Here is a 19,807-nt window from a genome sequence, read left to right as displayed (position 1 = left end):
TATGAACTCCACTTCCTCGAGGCTGACTTCATCACAAAGCTGTCACATTTCGACGTAGCGTCGGGACGGACATTGACAGTCGACAGCAAGAGGGTGCACCTAGTGTCAGATGCTATACCATCGCTGTTTCCGAGCTGTCCGTCCTACCTGAGCACGAATCGCAATCGTCGAGAATCTCCTGTCTCGAAACGAGCTCGAATGGAAGACGAGGCCTTGAGCAAACCGATTAAGGACTCTATATGCGCAAAAAAAAGCGAAGAGGAGAGAAATGCTGTGTCCTCTTTCGAACACTTGAGGCAAGCTTTCTGCTGTATGCAGTTATGATTTCTGGACCAGCAAGGCCAACGATCGTTGTGTGATGTTTCTCCGCATCGAAGATAATCCTTCACCGCACGCGAGGTTTTCCGTCACTGTGGTTGCTGATCTCTCACTTGCCGTCTCAGCAGGTATGATCAAGCTGGTTTCATTACCTGGCGGAGGCGCAGTTCCAGACGCAGTGCGCGACATCCGGACGTTGTCCTCACTGCTCCAGCAGCTGGAAAACCACATGACTGAGACGCCTGAAGTTGCAAGTCCGTCGAAAACAGCGTCCGTGTTGCAGCATATCGGCTCCTTATTGAATGAACTGTCCCAAGACAGTGACATGACCGAAGAACACAGTGCTTTCTTTCGTTTGCTAAATGAACAAATAGCTCTCGCACTCGCGGCCCCCATTCGTCGCTACAGTGCTGAAACATTAGTGTTTTCTAGCATCCTGCACTCCATATCTCCGCACGCCTGTAACTTTGCCAGATCAGCGTCGACGTTGACTTTACCCCATCCTGCAACCCTGCGCCGCGTTTGTTCCAAGTATGGAGGCGATCCACTGAAGGAGCAAAACGAAGCGAACTTCCTCTCCTACATTCGAGAAAGAGTGAAGTGCATGCAGCCGCACGAAAAGACTGTGACGCTAATGGTTGATGAAATTCATATCAAGCCATACTTCGATTATAAAGGGGGCAGCATAGTTAGATCTGCAGCCAATTCTGAAGAGGCAGCCACAACCGCTCATGTTTTCATGCTTCAGTCGATCTTGTCATCAAACAAAGATGTGCTTCACGTTCTTCCTGTTGCTAAAATGACCGCCGAAATTCTACATGAGTTCTGCAGGAAAGTAATTTTAGAAGTGGAGTCTATGGGCCTCAGGGTCATTGCTGTAATTACCGACAACAATTTCCTCAACCGCAAAATGATGTCGTGTTTCTCAGAGAAACAGGAAGTAAGCATTGTATATCCTCATCCAGCCGACAACAATCGGCCTCTGTTTTATGTCGTAGACCCTGTGCACATACTGAAATGCATCAGGAACAACTGGATGAATAAAAAAAACGAAGTAGGTAGGTAGGTAATCAACTTTATTGATTCATAAAGGAATCATTTGAGGGGGGGGGGTGTGGTTGGGGAAGTGGAATCAGGATGACGACGAGCCCTCGGGCCGTTCTAGGTGGCTGGACACGACTGTGCTTCGGCGACCCTTCTGGCCCAGCTCACTGTCCGGAGCTGTAAACCTGGTTGCGAGCTGCGCAGAGCAGCCTCCCATCGCTCCTGGTGTTCTGACCCTTGCCACGGAGGCTTGGGTTTGTTTGGACAATTCAGAAATATGTGCTGGAAGTCGGCTCTGGTGCTAGGACATAAGTTGCAATGATGCGAGGTTTCGCCATGTGTAAAAAGGGAGAGAAGAAAAGGAGTCGTTACTGTGGCCGTTTGAAGTCTGCGCCACAAAGCCTGGTCACATCTGGAGAGAGATTTATGTGGCGGGGGATACGTTAGGCGGGAATTTCGGTAACATAGCGTGATATCGTGATAGCTGAGGAGTCGATCCCTGGCATTTCGAAGCGAAGGCAGGTCGCTGTGAGCCCGGTTGGCGAGTGCTCGGGCTTGGGTGTGAGCGGCCGTGTTGCCTGGGTGTCCACAGTGCGCAGGGACCCAGAGGAGGGTGATGAGGCGATCAGGCGGAAGAGATGATTCAAGAATTTTAGCAGCCGGAGAATGAATTCGGAAAGTGGCGAAATTACGAATTGCAGTTTTTGAATCAGAAAAAATATACTCAGCGGAGGAGTGAACAATGGCTAAAGCAATTGCCGCCTCCTCTGCTTCCAGGGATTCTGTCGAATTTGGAAGAGACGCACTAGCGATCAGTTTTTGAAATCCATCTACGACGGCTACCACGAAAGCTCGATGATCTACATATTCGGCTGCGTCTGCATAGACTGCAGGAGAACTAGGAGGGAAGCGCTTCTGAAGGGACTTGGCTCGAGCTTCCCGTCGCGCCCGATTATGTTCTGGGTGAGTATTTTTAGGGAGTGGCGGGAATAATAGATTGCTGCTAACAGTGACGGGAACTTCGTGCGTGGCCGTGGTATGACCAGGAACGTTGATTCCAATTCGGCGCAGGAGTACCTGTCCTGTTTCTGTGAGTGATAGTCTTTGATATTGGCTGAAAAGATGCGCCTCTACAAGCTCTCCTAGAGTGTTGTGCACCCCAAGTTGAAGTAGTTTATCCGTGGCTGTTGATTTAGGGAGATGGAGCGCAGTTTTATAGGCATTACGAATGAGTCTGTTAAGTTGATCGATCTCCGTAAGTGAGAAATAGAGGTAGGAAATAGAATAGGTAATTCTGCATAGGCAAAAGGCCTGTATGAGGTGGCGTGTGTCTGCTTCTCTCATGCCGCGATGACGATTGGATATGCGCTTAATGAGGGAAGCTGTATTTTGAACTGAGGTGCGGAATAACTTTATGGTGTCAGCGTTCGAGCCATTGTCGGAATTATTAAGGCCTAAAATATTGATTTTATTTACCCTGCGAATAGGGGTGTCATCAAGCATGACTTGAATGACATGTATCTTGCTTTTTAAGGTCAATTACTAGGAGTTTCGATTTAGCCGCCGAGCAGGTGAGCCCAATATTGTTGGCGTGTTTAACAACAATGTCAGCGGCCAACTGAAGCTTCGATTCTATTTCTCCATGGTTGCCAGTATTGACCCAGATGGTGATGTCATCCGCGTACAAGGAGTGATTGATGGAAGAAACTTTGGCAAGTTGCCGCGCTAGCGGTATGAGAGTAACGTTAAAAAGGAACGGGGACAAAACCGATCCCTGGGGCGTTCCCTTGCTACCTAGCATGAAGGTATCGGTTTTGAAAGTGCCCAACTGTAGGCAGACGGACTTATTGCTGAGAAAGGCAGAGACATACCTGTGCGTGCGGGAGCCTACGTTTAGTTCACTAAGCGATTGTAAAATCGAGGAGTGAGAAACATTATCAAAAGCCTTAGTCAGGTCCAATGGAAGGATGGCTCTGGTGATGTGCGGAAAAGTAGGATTTAGCACGTCCTCCTTAAGCTGCAGCATGACATCCTGAGTGGAGCGTCCCGGCTCGGAAGCCGTACATGGTGGAGGGAAACAGTTTTTCTTGTTCCATGTAGCGATTAAGACGATTGAGAATTACATGCTCCATCAGTTTTCCTGTACATGAGGTAAGAGAGATCGGTTTCAAATTGTTAAGGTCTAACGGCTTACTATGTTTGGGTATGAAAGTCACCTTAGCTGACTTCCATTCCTGGGGCAGCGTGCCCTGCTCCCATTGTTGATTCATGTAATCGGTAGGAGCTCCCACTGACTTGGAGTCTAAATTTTGGAGTGTTTTGTAAGTAATTCCATCTAGTCTTGGAGCAGATGTGGTGCGAAGTTTGATTAGGGCAGCCTAAACTTCCGCCTCTGCAATTGGTGCATCCAAGTCTGCATTGGGAGCTCCATTGTAGGTAGGTAACAATTCTTGCCTTGGGCCAGGGAAATACGTAGATTTAAGAGCAGTTTCAACGTCTTGCCCTTGTTTTTCTACTTCAAACAAGAGTTTCGTAGTTCGCTTATTACTTTCACATCGCGAGGAGCATGGATCTAACATATGGCGAAGCAGGGACCAAGAGTTCTTCGTACGTAGAGTACCGTCGAGCCGGTTACATATCTGGTTCCATTGCTGCGATGAAAGTTCAGCCGCGTGTTCAGTTACAAGCTGGAGAGTTTGTGACATTTTGTGTTTTAGTTTACGATTATATTAATGCTTGAGCCATTGTTTCTCCAAGCTCTGATAGGCCTCCCATAGGTGGAGTAGCCTGCTGTCTACTGGATCACGGATATGTGCTGCTGGGGCTACTTTTTCGCTAAGAGCTACATCCTGTTTAAGCTGAGACACCCACTCTTTGTAGTCTTCTCTACTGAAACGTTCCGTAAGATGCGGAGACCTCACATACGGAATTATTGGAATATGGAAGACGTATGATGCGGACTCCGCATAAGACGTATGATGCGGGCTCCGCATAAGACGTATGATGCGGGCCTCGCATCTTATGGAAAGACGTATCATGCGGAAACTACTGAAATGTGTGCATGTTACGTCTGAATCTAGTGCAAAGCAATATAATGTGTAAATTGAATAGATGTCCACATCTTGAGTACATGCAATACTGTGTACAAATCACAATATTTCTTAAATGTGCATGATGAGGGATTGAATCATCGGCATCTTACTAATTGTTGTGATGCAGAAGCAAAATTACCTTTTAAATAAAATACATTACAAAACTACTAAATTAACATGCTAGCGATCATAAATGGTGGTTACATTGCAACACATTAATGCAGTGTTCTATGCAAGACTTAAAGAACTTATAAAGTTATTATTATCAATAGAGAAGCATTAATATACACATCAGCCCTGCTACAATCAATATGTTTTTTTTATTTGTCTGTATGCTCCAGCTGTGAATAGTGACATTGCAGTTTGATCGTACACAAATGAGGTGACTGCACCGCAATTTCACGAGCTCCACCTAAGCCACAGGATGGTGGCACAATGTAACAGCAATTTTAGAACGAAATGTTTAAACATAAATAATAATCATAGCACTGTGAAAGTGTGGCGCTGTGTTTATCTCATGAATGCCTTGTGGAGATCGGCGAAATGCTGCTTGAGGCTCCGGCACCACTGTAAATTTCGAAGGTCACTGCGATAGAACTTATGTGTCCTTCATAGGCACCTGGAAATGAAAATAATTGGCACAAATAATGTCAGAGACACATGTTAGCACAATAGTTTACATGCACAAGAAATATAACACACAGAATGAAACTGAAAATTTAAGGCAGACAATCCTTCATGTTATGCATATGTGAATAATAGAAGGAATGAGTGTATAAATTAGTTCTGCCACATCAAAAAAAAAACAGCATGCTTATCACAGTGAAAATAACTAGGTTGTCACGATTTTCAATGGTAGAGATAATCGATTATTATGTCCTCATGAAATTACAATTTAAACGCTTCCTGCACAGTAAAACTTTAGGAACTGCAAGTGAAAGCTCTCAGTGTTCATTTAATAGTGTGTGCATGTACATCTGCTGCCTTTATACTATACAGTTTGTGCACACAATTGGCATCTTGAACAATTTTGAGAGTTAAACCTAAGCAACTTATGAAGGTTAAAATTACCATGAAAGCAAGCAGGACCAGGCAGGTGCCATTAAAAATCTGTGCAAGCCAGATAACTATAACCGAACTGCACACATATAGGGGAGCAAGAGTAACAGTAATTCGGCTGCTGACCCGCATGTCGCGGTATCAAACCCCGGCTCCATTTCCGATGGAGGCAGAAATGCTGTAGGCACGTGTGCTCAGATTTGGGTGTACGTTAAAGAACCCCAAGTGGTCGAAGTTTCCAGTGCCCTCTACTACGGCGTCTCTCATAATCATATAGTGGTTTTCGGACGTGAAACCCCGCATATAAATCAAGAATAACAGAAATAAACTGCCAACAGAAAAGTTGGTTGCATGTGCTATCTGTAAGTGCTTACACCTTACTACATACAGCATGCTCATTCCATTTTAAATACCGATATTGAAAATAACTGCTCTATTAGGAATGTAAAAGGTAAGGTAGAACTGAACGACTCTACAAAAAGTGACCATATTATGACATCACGTTTTCTTATAACAAAATTGACTAAGACTCTCAAATATCATTATGCAAGGAAAAAATCTTCAAAAGAACAATCAAGTTTGAAGTCATAATTATTTATATGTCTCCTATGACTATAACCAAGAAATCGACCTCAACATGGCTAATGTTAGTTTTTAAGGCCTATGTTCACTAGACAATGAACTATACCACAAAAAGCACAGCGTTCAGGCAAAGCACCACACAAAAAAAGAAAGCAGTCCTTTTTGTTATTACCTACAATGCCTTTAAAATGGTATTTTTACCTCTACTTTCCGCTTTTTATCTAAGTAACTGGTGTGAAACAAGTTAGCTGAAAATGCACTGTGCCTCCAAAACCTGTTGGTTGAATCTGAATTTTAAAAAAATGGTGAAGCTTGCACTAAATTAGGCTCCACAAGCCTTGGAACAGTGAGACTACATGACTCTTAGGACTACTTTAGTTACTTGTGTTTTGTTTCTGGGCCTAAGCATAAAGACAAGGGCTTAACTGAATTGCTGCTAACAAACAAATGCTTTCGAAATTGCCCGAGCGTCAAAGGATGCTCAGCCATTTGTTGTTTTTTGCACTGGGCTATTCTACACCAAACATACAAACCATACTGCCTGGCGACCATCACAGATGTATAATTTAAAAAATGATGGTAATTTAGTCTTCTGAAAATAGTTATTTGCAGAAATGTTTTGAAGAGAAAAGAGTAGTGGTCACGTGGGTACCTTCAGAATTTCGCAGAATGTCGTGCGGGTGTTATTTGTGAGAAAAATTTCAAAGTACCGCTTTTTCTTGCCACATCAAATTTGATCTACATATTAAGTAAAGATGCTTCTTAAAGTATTTGAAGTCAAGTAACATTAGTGCAATTTTTCTGCTACATAGGCTTTGAAGAATTCCGCCAAACTGTTTATCGTTTGCATTTCTTGTATGGCAATACTGCATTTTGTATGAATATTTGAGCCACAAATACTCACTGCACAGAAGTTATATTTTACGAAAAAAAATTATGTTAGGTCCAGATTACAAATATCACTATATAATCGTTTTTGTCCACATTGAGATGCAATTTGAGCTGTGTGTTTGTCTAATTGAAAATTACTTTTATATGTAAGTTGAAAGCAAATAAACAGTTCTTGTTACATGGCAAGTGTTATCATTACAAATTTTGTTTAAATGAGGAAAATGATTTTTGAAGTCTCCTATTGAGGGCTATGGGGAACTTCGGAATGGAAGCTGTCGTATATCAAATGCAGAAAACAGCCATCATAAGAAAACTTCAAAAATTCATTTCTACTTTAAGACAAAGTGTAATCATATAACTTGCCATATAAAGAGAACTGCTTCCTTGCTTTTGATGTGGCGAAAAAATTGCACTAATATTACTGAGCTTCATGCACTACACACAAGCACCTTTACTTAATACCAAGACCGAATTTGGTGTAGAAGAGGCAGTATTTTTGAAACACTTTACTTTTTACAAACAACACCCAGACGACATCCTGGGAAGTGCAGAAGGCACCAACGTGGCCTAATATTTTGTTCTCTGCGATATACTTTAGCATTTTGCTGTTTTCAGAAAAATACAGTAAACGAGCACAATATTTTTTTTTCAAAACACATTTAGGACGGTTGGCAAAATGGCTGGGATGTTTGATGCGTAATTGCCTCACTGCCAGCATTTATTCTTCCGAAGCTCAAGCTATCACCTCTCTGTTACTGCCTCCCTCACATACAATGCCTGCATAGGAAAGAAAAAGAAAGGCAGGTCAAACAACGTTCACAAGGCAAGATATTTTCATGTTGGATAAATTCATTACCATAAACAGCAGCAAAATAACATTCATTTTGAGTAGTCCAAGACACAAGCTATATACCAGCATACTAAGAGCCAAGCACAAACTTTTCAATTGAACATGTGTGGTGATAGACAGGAAGCACTTATTGCAAGAATGATCAGTCTGTAATTAACTAAATGAAGTACAATGCACTGTTCAATCTAACACCACATAGGCATCTTTGCTATAGCAAAGCCATGTGTCATTGATTCATGCACTAGATGGGACAATGCAAATGTAACAAAAAAGGTGAAAAAATAAAACAAGGGAAAAAAAGAAGAAAAGGGGGGATGCAAAGTAGGAGCAGTGTAGCACTACTTTTACTTTGCATTCCCCTTTTCTTTCTTCTTTTTTCTTCTTTTCTATCATTTATCTTTTTTTTGCTTCCCTTACCCCCAACCTCCAACAGGAGAACACTTTGTATCAGCGCAACCTAACTTGAAAAGAAGCAAGGGCTGCACTCTTCTGCGTTATAGGTTTTTTTTTTCAGACAAACATTTCCAACATGCACACACGCCTATACCAATAGATGATGTCATTACTGACCCCATTTAAACTAACACGCCAAGGATGACAAGGTGACTTCTAAAAATTGGTCCTCCTATCGCAACATCGGCCAGCCTGTCTGAAGCACTTCTACTGTTCACCCTGATTACCCCACTAGATGTTTCCATCTGTCGACTCACATCTTCATTTTGGATAACACTAAGACGAGCTTACATTGATGAATACGCACGAAAGTTTAGTGATGTATCATGTATCAGATTAAGCAACTCTGTTAAAAAATTATTGATAGCTTGCTTCCAGGCTTTTTATACTGTAGCCTGAAACTTCGTAATGTCTTCTATGCACATGAACCAGATTGACAACGTAATGCACAACATGCTTAAGAATACTGCGAGGAACAAGATAACGACAAAACGACCAGCCACCCAAAATTTTCGCTGTACATGTTTATAAAATGTTCATGTACCCCAAACGAGGTGCTTATGATACAAGCCGAAAAAACCTACAAGTAGGGCCTTGGAGTTTTCTGGAAGTAGACGTGTTGCATTTTTTCTGTAGAGGGCTTTACACCCATAAGTGAGGAGGAACAAAACTCCTGTATAATGAAGAATGTTGGCAGCTATCAGTTATAGAAAAACCTAATGCAGCTAATCTTCCCCGACACATCTGTACATTTAGAGAGGTGACGTAGCTTCTGTGATTCTGGCAGTAACTCCAACAGGACCAGTGCGAAAATTGGCACTACTTGGCTAGACAAATGTCCAAACATGCCTGCCCGACTCCCTCTAGCCATCCTGGCTGAATCTGACACATGATTTCTTAACTGCTGGCTGGACAAAAACAAAACCACTGAAGCACTCACAATACACAGCGTGAAGTTCCTCTGGAGTGGTCAACTTCGTCTTCTGCGATGAAAGAGCAGCACAGTGTACTGATAAGGCACTCCTTGCAATGGTTTTCAATGCCACACAGTGACCTTGCTGTTCCTGTCGAAGAGAGCTTCGGGAGCTTGGAGGGTGCTTGCTCTTTTCTGGGGGCTGATGCCGCTCCTCATTTTCTGCTCAAGGTCAACCTGCATAAAGTTGTAGACGAGGCTTTAAGAGTTGTATATAATGATATACAAATTTTCGCTGAACACACATTTCCTCGTGGCACACTGAGGAATTTCTTATAAAACTTAAGGCCTCGCATATGCAAACATTTACAATCGATCCGAAGATGCACTCGACTCTAAAGAAGCAAGTTTGTTATGTAGTGTATATAAAGAAAGGTCATTCAGCACAACCACAACTACAGTTGCACACTAAAACGACATTTTACACGATCCTGTTTATTTACATGGTCCATTTTTTTTATTTACACGGTCCATTTTACACGGTCCTGTTTTACACGATCTGGTCTGCATGAACTCTTGAACCGGGCACCATATAGGTTGAAAGACACACACAGAGTTTGAGACAAACCTAGTTTCCCGTGGAGCATCCTCTTGCACTATAACAACACATCTCAATCTAGTTAGTTGGTCAGAACGAGGTGAAAACAGCTCGCACTTGAAAAGCACGGGCAGAAGGAATGACACCTGCACCCTGTGCTTTCTGTAGATTCTCGTTGAGGGTGCAGTTTTCACCTTATCCTTATGCAATTTCGCATTTATAACATTGTTCACTGTATAATCTTTGTGGCGTTAAAGTGTGTGATACCGTCATGTGTATCCCATGTAATTTATAAAAATAGAATACAAGATAGCTTGATTCAAAAATAACAAAGTGCATCCAGCGCCATGTCCTGTAGCCATTCTTTAGGCAAGTGGCAGAATGATTTAATCTTCAAAACATATCTTACTTGTAACCACTACAAGAGCTAACTCGTACACTGGCACATTCTGTTTGCCTCTTCAGATTATAAGGTACCTTTTTTACACCAGAAAATCTTCAAGAAGAATAGAAGTGTTGTAATTGTGAAGAAAGAAAAGTAGAAGGAAAAAAAGATATTGATTGATCTGTGGGGTTTAACGTCCCAAAACCACCATATGATTATGAGAGACGCCGTAGTGGAGGGCTCCGGAAATTTTGACCACCTGGGGTTCTTTAACGTGCACCCAAATCTGAGTACACGGGCCTACAACATTTCCGCCTCCATCGGAAATGCAGCCGCCACAGCCGGGATTCGAACCCACGACCTGCGGGTCAGCAGCCGAGTACCTTAACCACTAGACCACCGTGGCGGGGCAGGAAAAAAAAAGATAACCTGCCCTGTACAGGGACCGAGCCTGTGAACTTCGAATAACATGTCGGATGCTCTATCAACTGAGCTACCATGGCGGCTATCCCTCTCAATTTTGTACGGTATATATGTGCATTTATACATGGAAGAGTCAGTCAGCGCTGCCTGTTACCATTATGGCGAGTGTGGGACACCTTTTTTTGCCTACTGGCAATTACATTACGATTGCAATTACGTTACGATTACTTCCAATATCCCTATACTTCTTTGGCAGCATTATGCATCTGTCCGTTCTCAGAAAATCTGCTAGTCACAGGAGGAGGCAATAGTTCGCCCTCCCACCTAAATGCATGTACTTGAATACATGCACAACTGATCAAAAAAAAAACAAGTCACACACCGCTAAGATTACTGAGATTCGCTGTTTCAGATTCATGAGTAAAGGAAAGAACTATAAATTTAAGGGTTTGTTGTCTTTGTTGAACACATTATAATGAGAACTAGCAGACAATGATGCCAAACAAACTATAGGTGATGTTATCAAAAATAACTTTAACAAAATTGTGAAAAGAAAAGTGAACGAAAACGTAACTTGGCGGCAAGTTACTAATGGGTTGACATTTTTTTGACAATTGAATTGACATTACTTTTTATAACATCCCTATATTTTCCTGAGTAATGTTGTCGGGTAATTCTCATTATTAAAGTGGTGAGTAGGCTGACAAAGAAAGTATATGGCATTGATACTTCTTTTGAATCTTTTGAACACCTAAAAGTTTGAGAAACTTAAAAGAGTGGAAGCTACTTTGAGTAGACCCGAATATTTAGTTGGAGCGAAAAAAAAACGTACACACATTTTTACCAGGCTTTTTAACCTATTTTGAGACATAAAAGTGTATGCTGCCAGTAATGTTAAGTACCATTACTTTTGTCACACTATGCACTGTAGCAGGTGTAGTTAGAGTGGTGATAGTGAAGGATTAATCAAGCACGCCCCCAACTGCGTTCACATCAATGGTCGCGTATTTTAAAAATAAACCTGCTGCATAGTAAAAAAAAATTTAGAGCATTTATGATTTTATCCAGATCAAGTTAATCTCACTGGGTAAGCAAACCATTTGCATAAAATCAAAAGGCATAAAGTGATTCATGTATTGTAACTATGTGAACAATTTCAGCAATGCAGGGCAAAGTGACAACAGTTCTATCAAAAACCCCTCTCATTATAACATGCATGAAAAGCACCACACCAGAATATTTTATAGTGCATGTAATATCGAGACTACTAGACTGTCTATTGACCTTTTAGAAGAAGGGTATCTCCTTCACATTCAAGGGGCAACCACTTAGCCTTTTCCTGAGCTTTTCTGTGAATATTTCCTGAATTTCAGATATCATTAGGATTGATTTAGAGTAAACAGATTTTGCTTACGCATTGAAACCTAGTTCTGTATGTAACTGCAATTATGGGTGCCAAACCATCTCCAATTAATTTTTAACATTTCATTTATTTTTTAACTGCAGCAGCACAACTAGCTATGGGTGCCCAAAAAGTAGCAAGAAACAATACCTTTACCTCTTTGAGCCTTTTGGAAGTGTTCAGCTTCTCAGTGCTCACCTTACAACATTTTTTTTTAAATATGTGTTTGTATGCCCACTGCTCTTGCTCCTTGTACAGTGAGGAGGAGCACATGGCAAGAAGAGACAAGAAAGAAGCATAGCGAAAAAAAGCGAAATAAGCGAGGACCTCTTTTGTATCGTACAATGTGTGTAACATTACTATTGCGACCACATATAGACAAATTATCACGGCTATGTATCCATTGTAGAGTCATACACAGCTGCAACACCAGGACTAAATTTCCACCTTGTGTTGGTTTAGGATCCCTTTATAGTGGCAAGCTAATGATATCTGCATTTGTTTGGCACATACTAAGATGCAGTGAAATGTGATATGGTAATCTCATTTAGAATGCACGTCATGTGGCTTCATTGTATATGTGGCCACAAGTAACTCTGGTTGCAAAGCAATATGGCAGAGCCTAAACAGACGTCACCGACCACTCCAATCTGAACTTGCCTTTGCTACTTGCCCATTATCATCCCAGCAAAAAATGAATAATTGAATCTGCTACAGATAATTGCTAGCTTATGCTAAGGACCAAGTATGAAGGGTGTTTTGTCATTATTGAGATCAGTTATTTGTTCAAGAACACTTGCTGTCAAACACAAATACATTGCTGTCGAAGCATCAAGACTCAAATATAAAGCAAAAAGAAGTGTCTCTTTAAAAATTACAGGCCACAAGGCAAGATAAATATTTGATATACTTGGGATGTAAGGCACGAACAAGAGGTGCTGCCATATTATACTTTTCCTTGTGTTGAAACCTGCTTGCTTTACTCACCCAACACATCTGTAAAGATGCCGTGAAAACACCAAGGAACTGATGCAGCAAGGTTGAACACATGTCCAGGGATTCCACCATTCCTAAGCAGCCCTACAGCCTCCACAGTCCTGCAACCATTTGTAAGATAAATATAGTTCTACACAAAGTTCTTGGTTTACAGACACACATGCAAGACGCATAACCACTCTATAGGAAGTTTGCATGATAATGCGCTGGGTAGCAAAACGGATGCCAATATCAAGTATCCCGGCCTGCCGCTTCTTTCTTTCCGTTCTTAATTAATCAATGCATGGTTATTAAATGTTCCCCCAATGTGAAGTGTGCTGGCAGTCCGGTGAAGAATTGCAATGTATTTAGAACACAGTCCAATTCATGGCAAGTAAGCATGCAATAGCGTTTTGTCAGCTCTTCGAGAAAAGAGCATGAAGTTTAGCTAAAACCCATGTTTTTTATAAACACCATTCAATTTGATATAAAAGTTGTGAACATTATGTAAAGGAACACGGATTCATGTTTAATCAATGATTTCTTATAATGTACTGATATGAATGCAACTAACTGAATATGAAACGATCAATTTTGCTCGAGAATTTAGAGTTATGAACACTATCGCACTTGCCTGCTGCATCTTGTCCAAAACAGCGGCAAGATAGGCTAGTTTGTGTAGGTGAGTAGTTATGAGCAGTGCAAAGTAACAACAAGAAACACCAGTAACAACAGTATGGGGCAAGCACAGACTGCCAACTGTATAATTTATTACACAAAAGTTCGCCTGAATATCAGTCAGACAACTTGTGCAAATGAAGGTCCAGTTGGGCATGAACAAGTTACGAAATCAACAATGCCTGCTTTCACTAACAGGACCCTCATTCACATAAAGTATGCAGCGATAGGCCCCTACCGAGGTACGTCACAGCATGATGTCACTGGCACATGTAAAAGGTGTGGCTGGAAAAACACTCCCGCTGGTGGCTCAGCCCGGTACAGTCGTGCGGTGTCTGGGGCAAGTTTTAATTTTTCAAAGCTTACACTTCACGTTACAATGTCGACATTAGCTGTAGTATGTGTCAGCAAACATCCAGCTGTGTGGTAAACTGTGTGGTAAAATATTTGCCACGCTGTCTGTTTATCTTGAAGAAGTGAACACACGTGGTGGCCTGTGCGAGCAACAGCGGCATAGTCTTCAAAAATGTGCACTGTTGATTGCGGCATGTAGTGTGCATTGAAAGGTATTGAGAATATCGGTTCAACTGAGAATACTGAGTGTGGTGTGTGCAGTGTCAATAACAATGTGTCTTGTTTACGAAGACTAGCACTCATGGCCGGGACCGGTCGATGAAAAAACTTGATTCGACATTTTAGTCAAGGAAAATATGCACTTGACGTGACCATCTGCGAGTGGGTACATCTCGGTGTTTGCGCTGTGTGCAGAAAAAAATTGCAAGGTCACCGGGCTGGAAGATACCATTTGCTGAAGCTGCATGTATGAATCACCCCGACGAGTACGCAAGCTCAATAAAGGTATAACTCGTTTTATCGAAGGCCTCATATTTCTTCATGTAATAAGCAGAGATTCTTGTTTCACATATACTCAGTACCTTTACCGCTCGATATTCATGAAGTGACAATGCAAACAACAAGTTTGTGTGTTAGGTCCTAAGGGAGCAATGTAAATATGCAAATAAGTTGTAGGTGTCAGATGCAGCGATGTAACTGCACAAAAGATTACGTATATATTAGGCTACAGGTTTAGAATCGCATACATCTCGGTGGTCTATCAGGAACGTCACAAACAACTTCCTTGCCAACCAGCCCTTGCACAGAGGGAGGGAATGGCTGGCACGGTGCTCGAAGTGACGTCACACTATTTGCAAACATAGAGAGGTTTCTTACTTAGGCAACATTTTGCACAATATATTTTTTAGATGCAAGACTGTACTCATCCACATTGATCATACTGATGTCTTTTGTTGTTACTTTGTGCTGTGAGTTACTAGGCATTTAGTCACCATGATCTTTAAAAGCTAATTTCAGTGTTCTCTCTCATATTGCTGACAACTTTGTTGTTGCATAAATTGGGCAAAAAAGCAACACAGAAAGGCTGTCACAATAATTACACCAACATGGGTATTCTCCTGCGAACAAAAGTCGGCACTGGTCCTGTCATTACCCGTCTTCCGTCTCTTTTTGCCTTGTTTGTGCTGAAACAGCCAAACACCTGATGAGTTAGATGAGAAATATTAACGCATCAAAACTATAAGTGCTTGCATCAGCAACTACACAACAGCGTGATAACCGCACCCCTGCCACACAGCAGCGAAACATATTTTGAACATGCTGGCAGTGTATTATTTTATAAAAAGCAACTCTGGCAGATTACAAAATCTCACATTGTGCATGCAAGTTTTCTTCAAAGTCAGGCGTACAATGTAGGTGCTGGCCGGTACATTATTAGTTACAAGCAAAGGCGTCTTGCAGGTACACATGCAGATTGCACGAAAACCTCGCTCTCTACACTAGGCACACACATTATATCTTTCAACAAGCACACGCCACTGTTTAGGGGCATAATAACGCTCTACCGTGAACGTATGCTAATCAACCCACTTAGGCGGTTGGCTAGGTGAATCGAGCCAAGTTACAAATTGTATCGCCCGCGAACGTAAACAAAATGCTGCTTTGCATGAAATGGCACTGCAGGCTTCGTTTAATCAACAACGTAGCAAGCGCCGTGTGCGTCTTCCTCACTACATTGCACATATGAAAAAATCGATCACCATACACATGCACGTTGCCGCAGTTGTCTCGAATTAGCTCCAGTAAGGCCGCGCCGATGCGCCATGGCTCTGCTGGCGTTAGCGTTGTCAAAGCGAATCGGCAACCGCCCTCGCAAAGGCGCGTAAGGTTGCCGTTTCGCGACGCCTGGTTCGAGTGCAGCAACACACACTTGCACTCAGTGGCATACTTGGTCTGCATAAAAAAGTGTCCCCCTTACCTTTAGTTTCTTTCACACTGTCCTGAGGGAAGCGACCACAGGCGTCAGCCGTCACCTCGGAGTCCTTCGAGCGCCCGCCCAACCCGCCGATTCCTTGGACGACTCGCACTTGATCCGCACTCGGACAACCGCGGGAATAGGGCGCAATCTTAGCACATCACACGAACGAGGAACGGCGCTTCCTTGCGTAAATTTAACATTTCGTGCTCTCGTGTGTAGCAGCGCGAACACATGAGACACGCACCGAAACGGCATGCTCACAGAAACAAAGAAGACAAACAACATGTGGCTTTAGCTGTGAATGGATTTGACTTGGATAGCTGTGTGAGAAAAATAAAAAAAAACATCTGTCGCTGCTATAAACTGAAAAAAAATGTATGTTATCTGGCAAAATAACTTTAAAAGTGATAAACGGTTATTCAAAAAACAAGTTACAACTTATGAATATTTTTGCAGGTCTTTGTTTTGTTTTTGTTCCAGCAGACGACAGCCTTCTACTGCTTCTACGACAGACGTAGTGCGGTTTCACGTTCGGTGCGTGTCGCCGACGCAAAGCTCTACAGTAGTGATATCAGAGTTATCAATTCTCAATGAATCATAGGATGGCTACAAAGCAGTAACATTTTGACATAGTGCAGTACGCAATCTTTCAAGGTATGACATTTCTTTGCTCTGAAGCAAATCGAAGCAAGCCGGCCGGCGCAATCAGCTGATGTCGCCGCTACGCGAGGCATGGTCGTGCGCAATAGCGTCGCGCCCCGCGCTCGATTTGTCATCAAGCGATAGCGCTACTAAGTGGAATACAGCTAGATGCAGGGATTAACGGCGTATCACTCTAATTCCCTGTGGTGGCCGACTCAATCGCAAGAGAGCCCCGGGAAACAACCTTCAACTGCTCAAGCTTGTGTGTGGGTGTAAAAATACTTGTTTTCATCCGCGGCGGTGCAGCAATCTATAGTTGAAAGACATGCGAAAAGCATGTGACGTATATACAATCCCAAAACATATGCACACAACAATAGATACGATCGCATATCGTACATAAATATACCAACACATAGCGTGTAAAAAGCAAATTTATATACATAACTTAAACATCATGCTACCTTCAGCGCGAATAGCTTAGCAAGCTAACGCACTCAGTTCACGTACGCGAGCACAACTAAGTGGCGCAGGTTCGAGTCCCGCCAAGTTTAATTTTTTTTGTTTTTTTTCAACGTTTTTATTGTACTGCTATCTTTTCTAATTCCTTAGGTTCTAAAACAAAATAAAAGCAATATTGCGTTCAAGTACGTATGTGGGACTGTGTTTTTGCGCAACAGTTATTATGATTTTTATTTTCATTATTAATTTTTTTATTTATTTCATATTTTTAACAAAATTAAGGACTAAGGGGAACAATGGGTCTGATTGATTGTGAAGGGACTGGAGAAGTGAGAAAACTCAAACCAAAAAATTTATTTGAGAAAAAACTGAGCATTTCACAGCCGGACCAGTTTCTTCAAGGGTAGGCCCTAGGTATGGGCGAGACTTGCTACATGACTCATCTCAAGCTGTGGCAGTTGAGGGAAGGCAATATCACCGAGAAGCAGTTCCAAAATATATTTTGGTTGATGTTTTTTGATTCCTCCAAAATAAGGGCTGCACAATTGTGATCGAGCCAAACCAAGAATAGCGGGCACGAAGTCATCAGACAGAAAATGAATAATGTTGATTGTTTGAAAAATTGTCCTTAATAAAAGGAAGAGTTATGGAGTGCTACGTAGCTTAACTCGCAGTAGAAATTTTATGTATACATATAGATAGTTTAAAATGGACAATGTTGCACACACAGACATTGGTTAAATTTCTTTGCAGCACAGTTGAAGCATCTATGTAGAACTGAAGCATCAAGAGAATCTCATGCGTCCTCACTTTATTGCGCTTTACATAGCTTGTATGCGTCCATGCAGCCATGATATGATATATATTAAAGCATTTGTTTAACCTATAATCTTCTTATTCATTAAAGCTGGCCCATAAGTTGTGTCTTATGTAGCACTACAATTGAAGCGTAATCTGCATGGTGGTCTGAAACAATGCTTTTGACAATCTCAAAACGACCCAGCTGTATACACGACCATCCGTGCATCAGTGATAAGCACCATTATGTGTTTGTACATATCAGTTGTGCTCTCACACTTAATTATTTTTCTGACCACTTCCTCTGCCCCTACCTCGTTTCTGTCGTGAAGCTGTGGCAAGTTGTGTATAGCTGTATTTATATTGTAGGAGCATATACTATCAATAAAAAATTATTTTTAGGCTACATGCAATTAGTTTTCATAGATTTTCATTTCTTTTGTCGGTGCTCAGGAGAGCTAAGCTCATGGCCGATATTTTAAAATGACATTTCTCTTTGCCAATGTTAATGAGAACAGTTTCATTAATATTGACAAGTTCATTCACATTGAATTTAGTTCTCATTAATATTGTTTCTACCAAAAAACGAGCCCTTGAAGTTATGCTTTTTTTGCTTGATTTGTTTTCGTGTGACAGCATGCAAGTAAAATGACAGTTATTGTCATTCCTTGTGAATCACACATTTTCCGTGTGACAGACTTTAGCACCTGGTCATCTGCAGAAGTGTTATTCATTCTGTAAAAGGGCGAACAGCGGTGACTGACAACACAGACTAGGCTGCGTTATTCTTTTGTACTATATATGTCACTGTGCATTCATTTATAACTTTATAGAGCTCGGATTTCCTGCTTAAAATGTGACAACAACTGTAGAGTTTCCACATTTTTGCAACAATCCACATGCCTTTCATACACTATTGCACATTTTCGTAAGCACCTTACAAAATCTGTATATTTCCGTAAGACCTTACATTCTGCATTTTTCTTATGAAAGCTTCTGTACACTCCATACACTTTCCTTATCCTTCCATCATGAACTCTCCGTATGCTCCATAAGTTTCCTTACCTTTCCTTATCCTTCCATATACTCCATAAAAAGCTTTCCATATATGCCATACATTTTCCTTATCTTTCCGTATACTCCATAAAAAGCTTTCCGTATACGCCATACAATTTCCTTATCCTTACTTATACTCCATAAGAAGCCTTCCGTAAATGCCATACAACTTCCATATATTTCCATAAAACTCCATATTTTTTCCGTATGTAGCATAAGGAAATGTTACGGAGTCCATATATTTTCCGTAAGATTTCATACGGAACGTTTCAGTAGGGTTGAATTTCTTTTTTTGGGTTTCGGTCTCAGATTTCGCGAAATTTATACCAGGAACAATATGTTTTAAATGAAACTGTGGACGAAAATTGGCATGGGGCAGTGTAATTGTTAGGATGTAATGATCACTGCCGAGGTTGACCCCACTGTGTGTCCAGTTAGCTTGTCGCACATTTTTAGTGAAAGTAAGGTCAGGGGTGGTATCTCTGCTCACACTGTTGCCAATTCGTGTTAGTAGCATGCAGTCAGTGACTAGAGTGCACCTGTTTCGCTGAATGTATTGAAGAAGGCTGGTGCCCTTCCGAGTGTTTCTCCTGTAACCCCAATCTACGTGCGGGGCATTAAAGTCACCCGTTACAATTATGAGAGCAGAGTTTGCTATTTGAAAGGCCCTATCGATTGCTTCAAAGACGGCAGTGAGGCCATCTCTAGGATGAGAATAAATATTCAAAATAAAATATGTGCCTTGTCCTGTACGACGTGGGAGAAGTTCAAGAAGAAGGCAGTCACTGTAAAGATCGGAAAGATCATGCGCTATAAACGAGATATTCCTCTGTATATATGTGGTAGCCCATTGG

The 19,807-nt window shown here is 41.7% G+C and overlaps 1 protein-coding gene across 4 annotated transcripts; it reads right to left on the bottom strand.

The window, feature by feature from the left end:
- Positions 1–1,131: 1,131 nt before the first annotated feature.
- On the bottom strand, positions 1,132–17,081 carry LOC142772065 (uncharacterized). 4 transcript variants are annotated; one of them, XR_012886266.1, is made up of 4 exons: positions 15,996–16,332; positions 12,998–13,107; positions 9,230–9,439; positions 1,132–5,073 (listed from the first exon to the last, which is right to left on the bottom strand). XR_012886266.1 is itself a non-coding variant. In XM_075874166.1 (3 exons), the coding sequence occupies exon 3, from the start codon at positions 2,863–2,865 to the stop codon at positions 1,480–1,482; it is 1,386 nt and encodes a 461-aa protein (XP_075730281.1). In that variant the 5' UTR covers positions 2,866–5,073; positions 9,230–13,107; positions 15,996–17,081; the 3' UTR covers positions 1,132–1,479. The 4 variants fall into 4 exon arrangements, 3 of the variants coding, with proteins under 3 accessions (XP_075730281.1, XP_075730280.1, XP_075730282.1); XM_075874166.1 differs by having other exon boundaries at positions 9,230–13,107; positions 15,996–17,081; XM_075874165.1 differs by having other exon boundaries at positions 1,132–9,439; positions 15,996–16,363.
- Positions 17,082–19,807: the final 2,726 nt, after the last annotated feature.

Source organism: Rhipicephalus microplus, chromosome 9, assembly GCF_043290135.1.
Source record: "Rhipicephalus microplus isolate Deutch F79 chromosome 9, USDA_Rmic, whole genome shotgun sequence".
Lineage (NCBI taxonomy): Eukaryota > Metazoa > Arthropoda > Arachnida > Ixodida > Ixodidae > Rhipicephalus > Rhipicephalus microplus.
The sequence above is the reverse complement of the archived record's forward strand: the minus strand, read 5'-3'. Positions and strand labels throughout refer to the sequence as shown.

Coding starts and splice junctions, on each gene's coding strand:
- LOC142772065 (XM_075874166.1), bottom strand. CDS start 2,865: ATGCTTGATGACACCCCTATTCGCAGGGTAAATAAAATCAATATTTTA.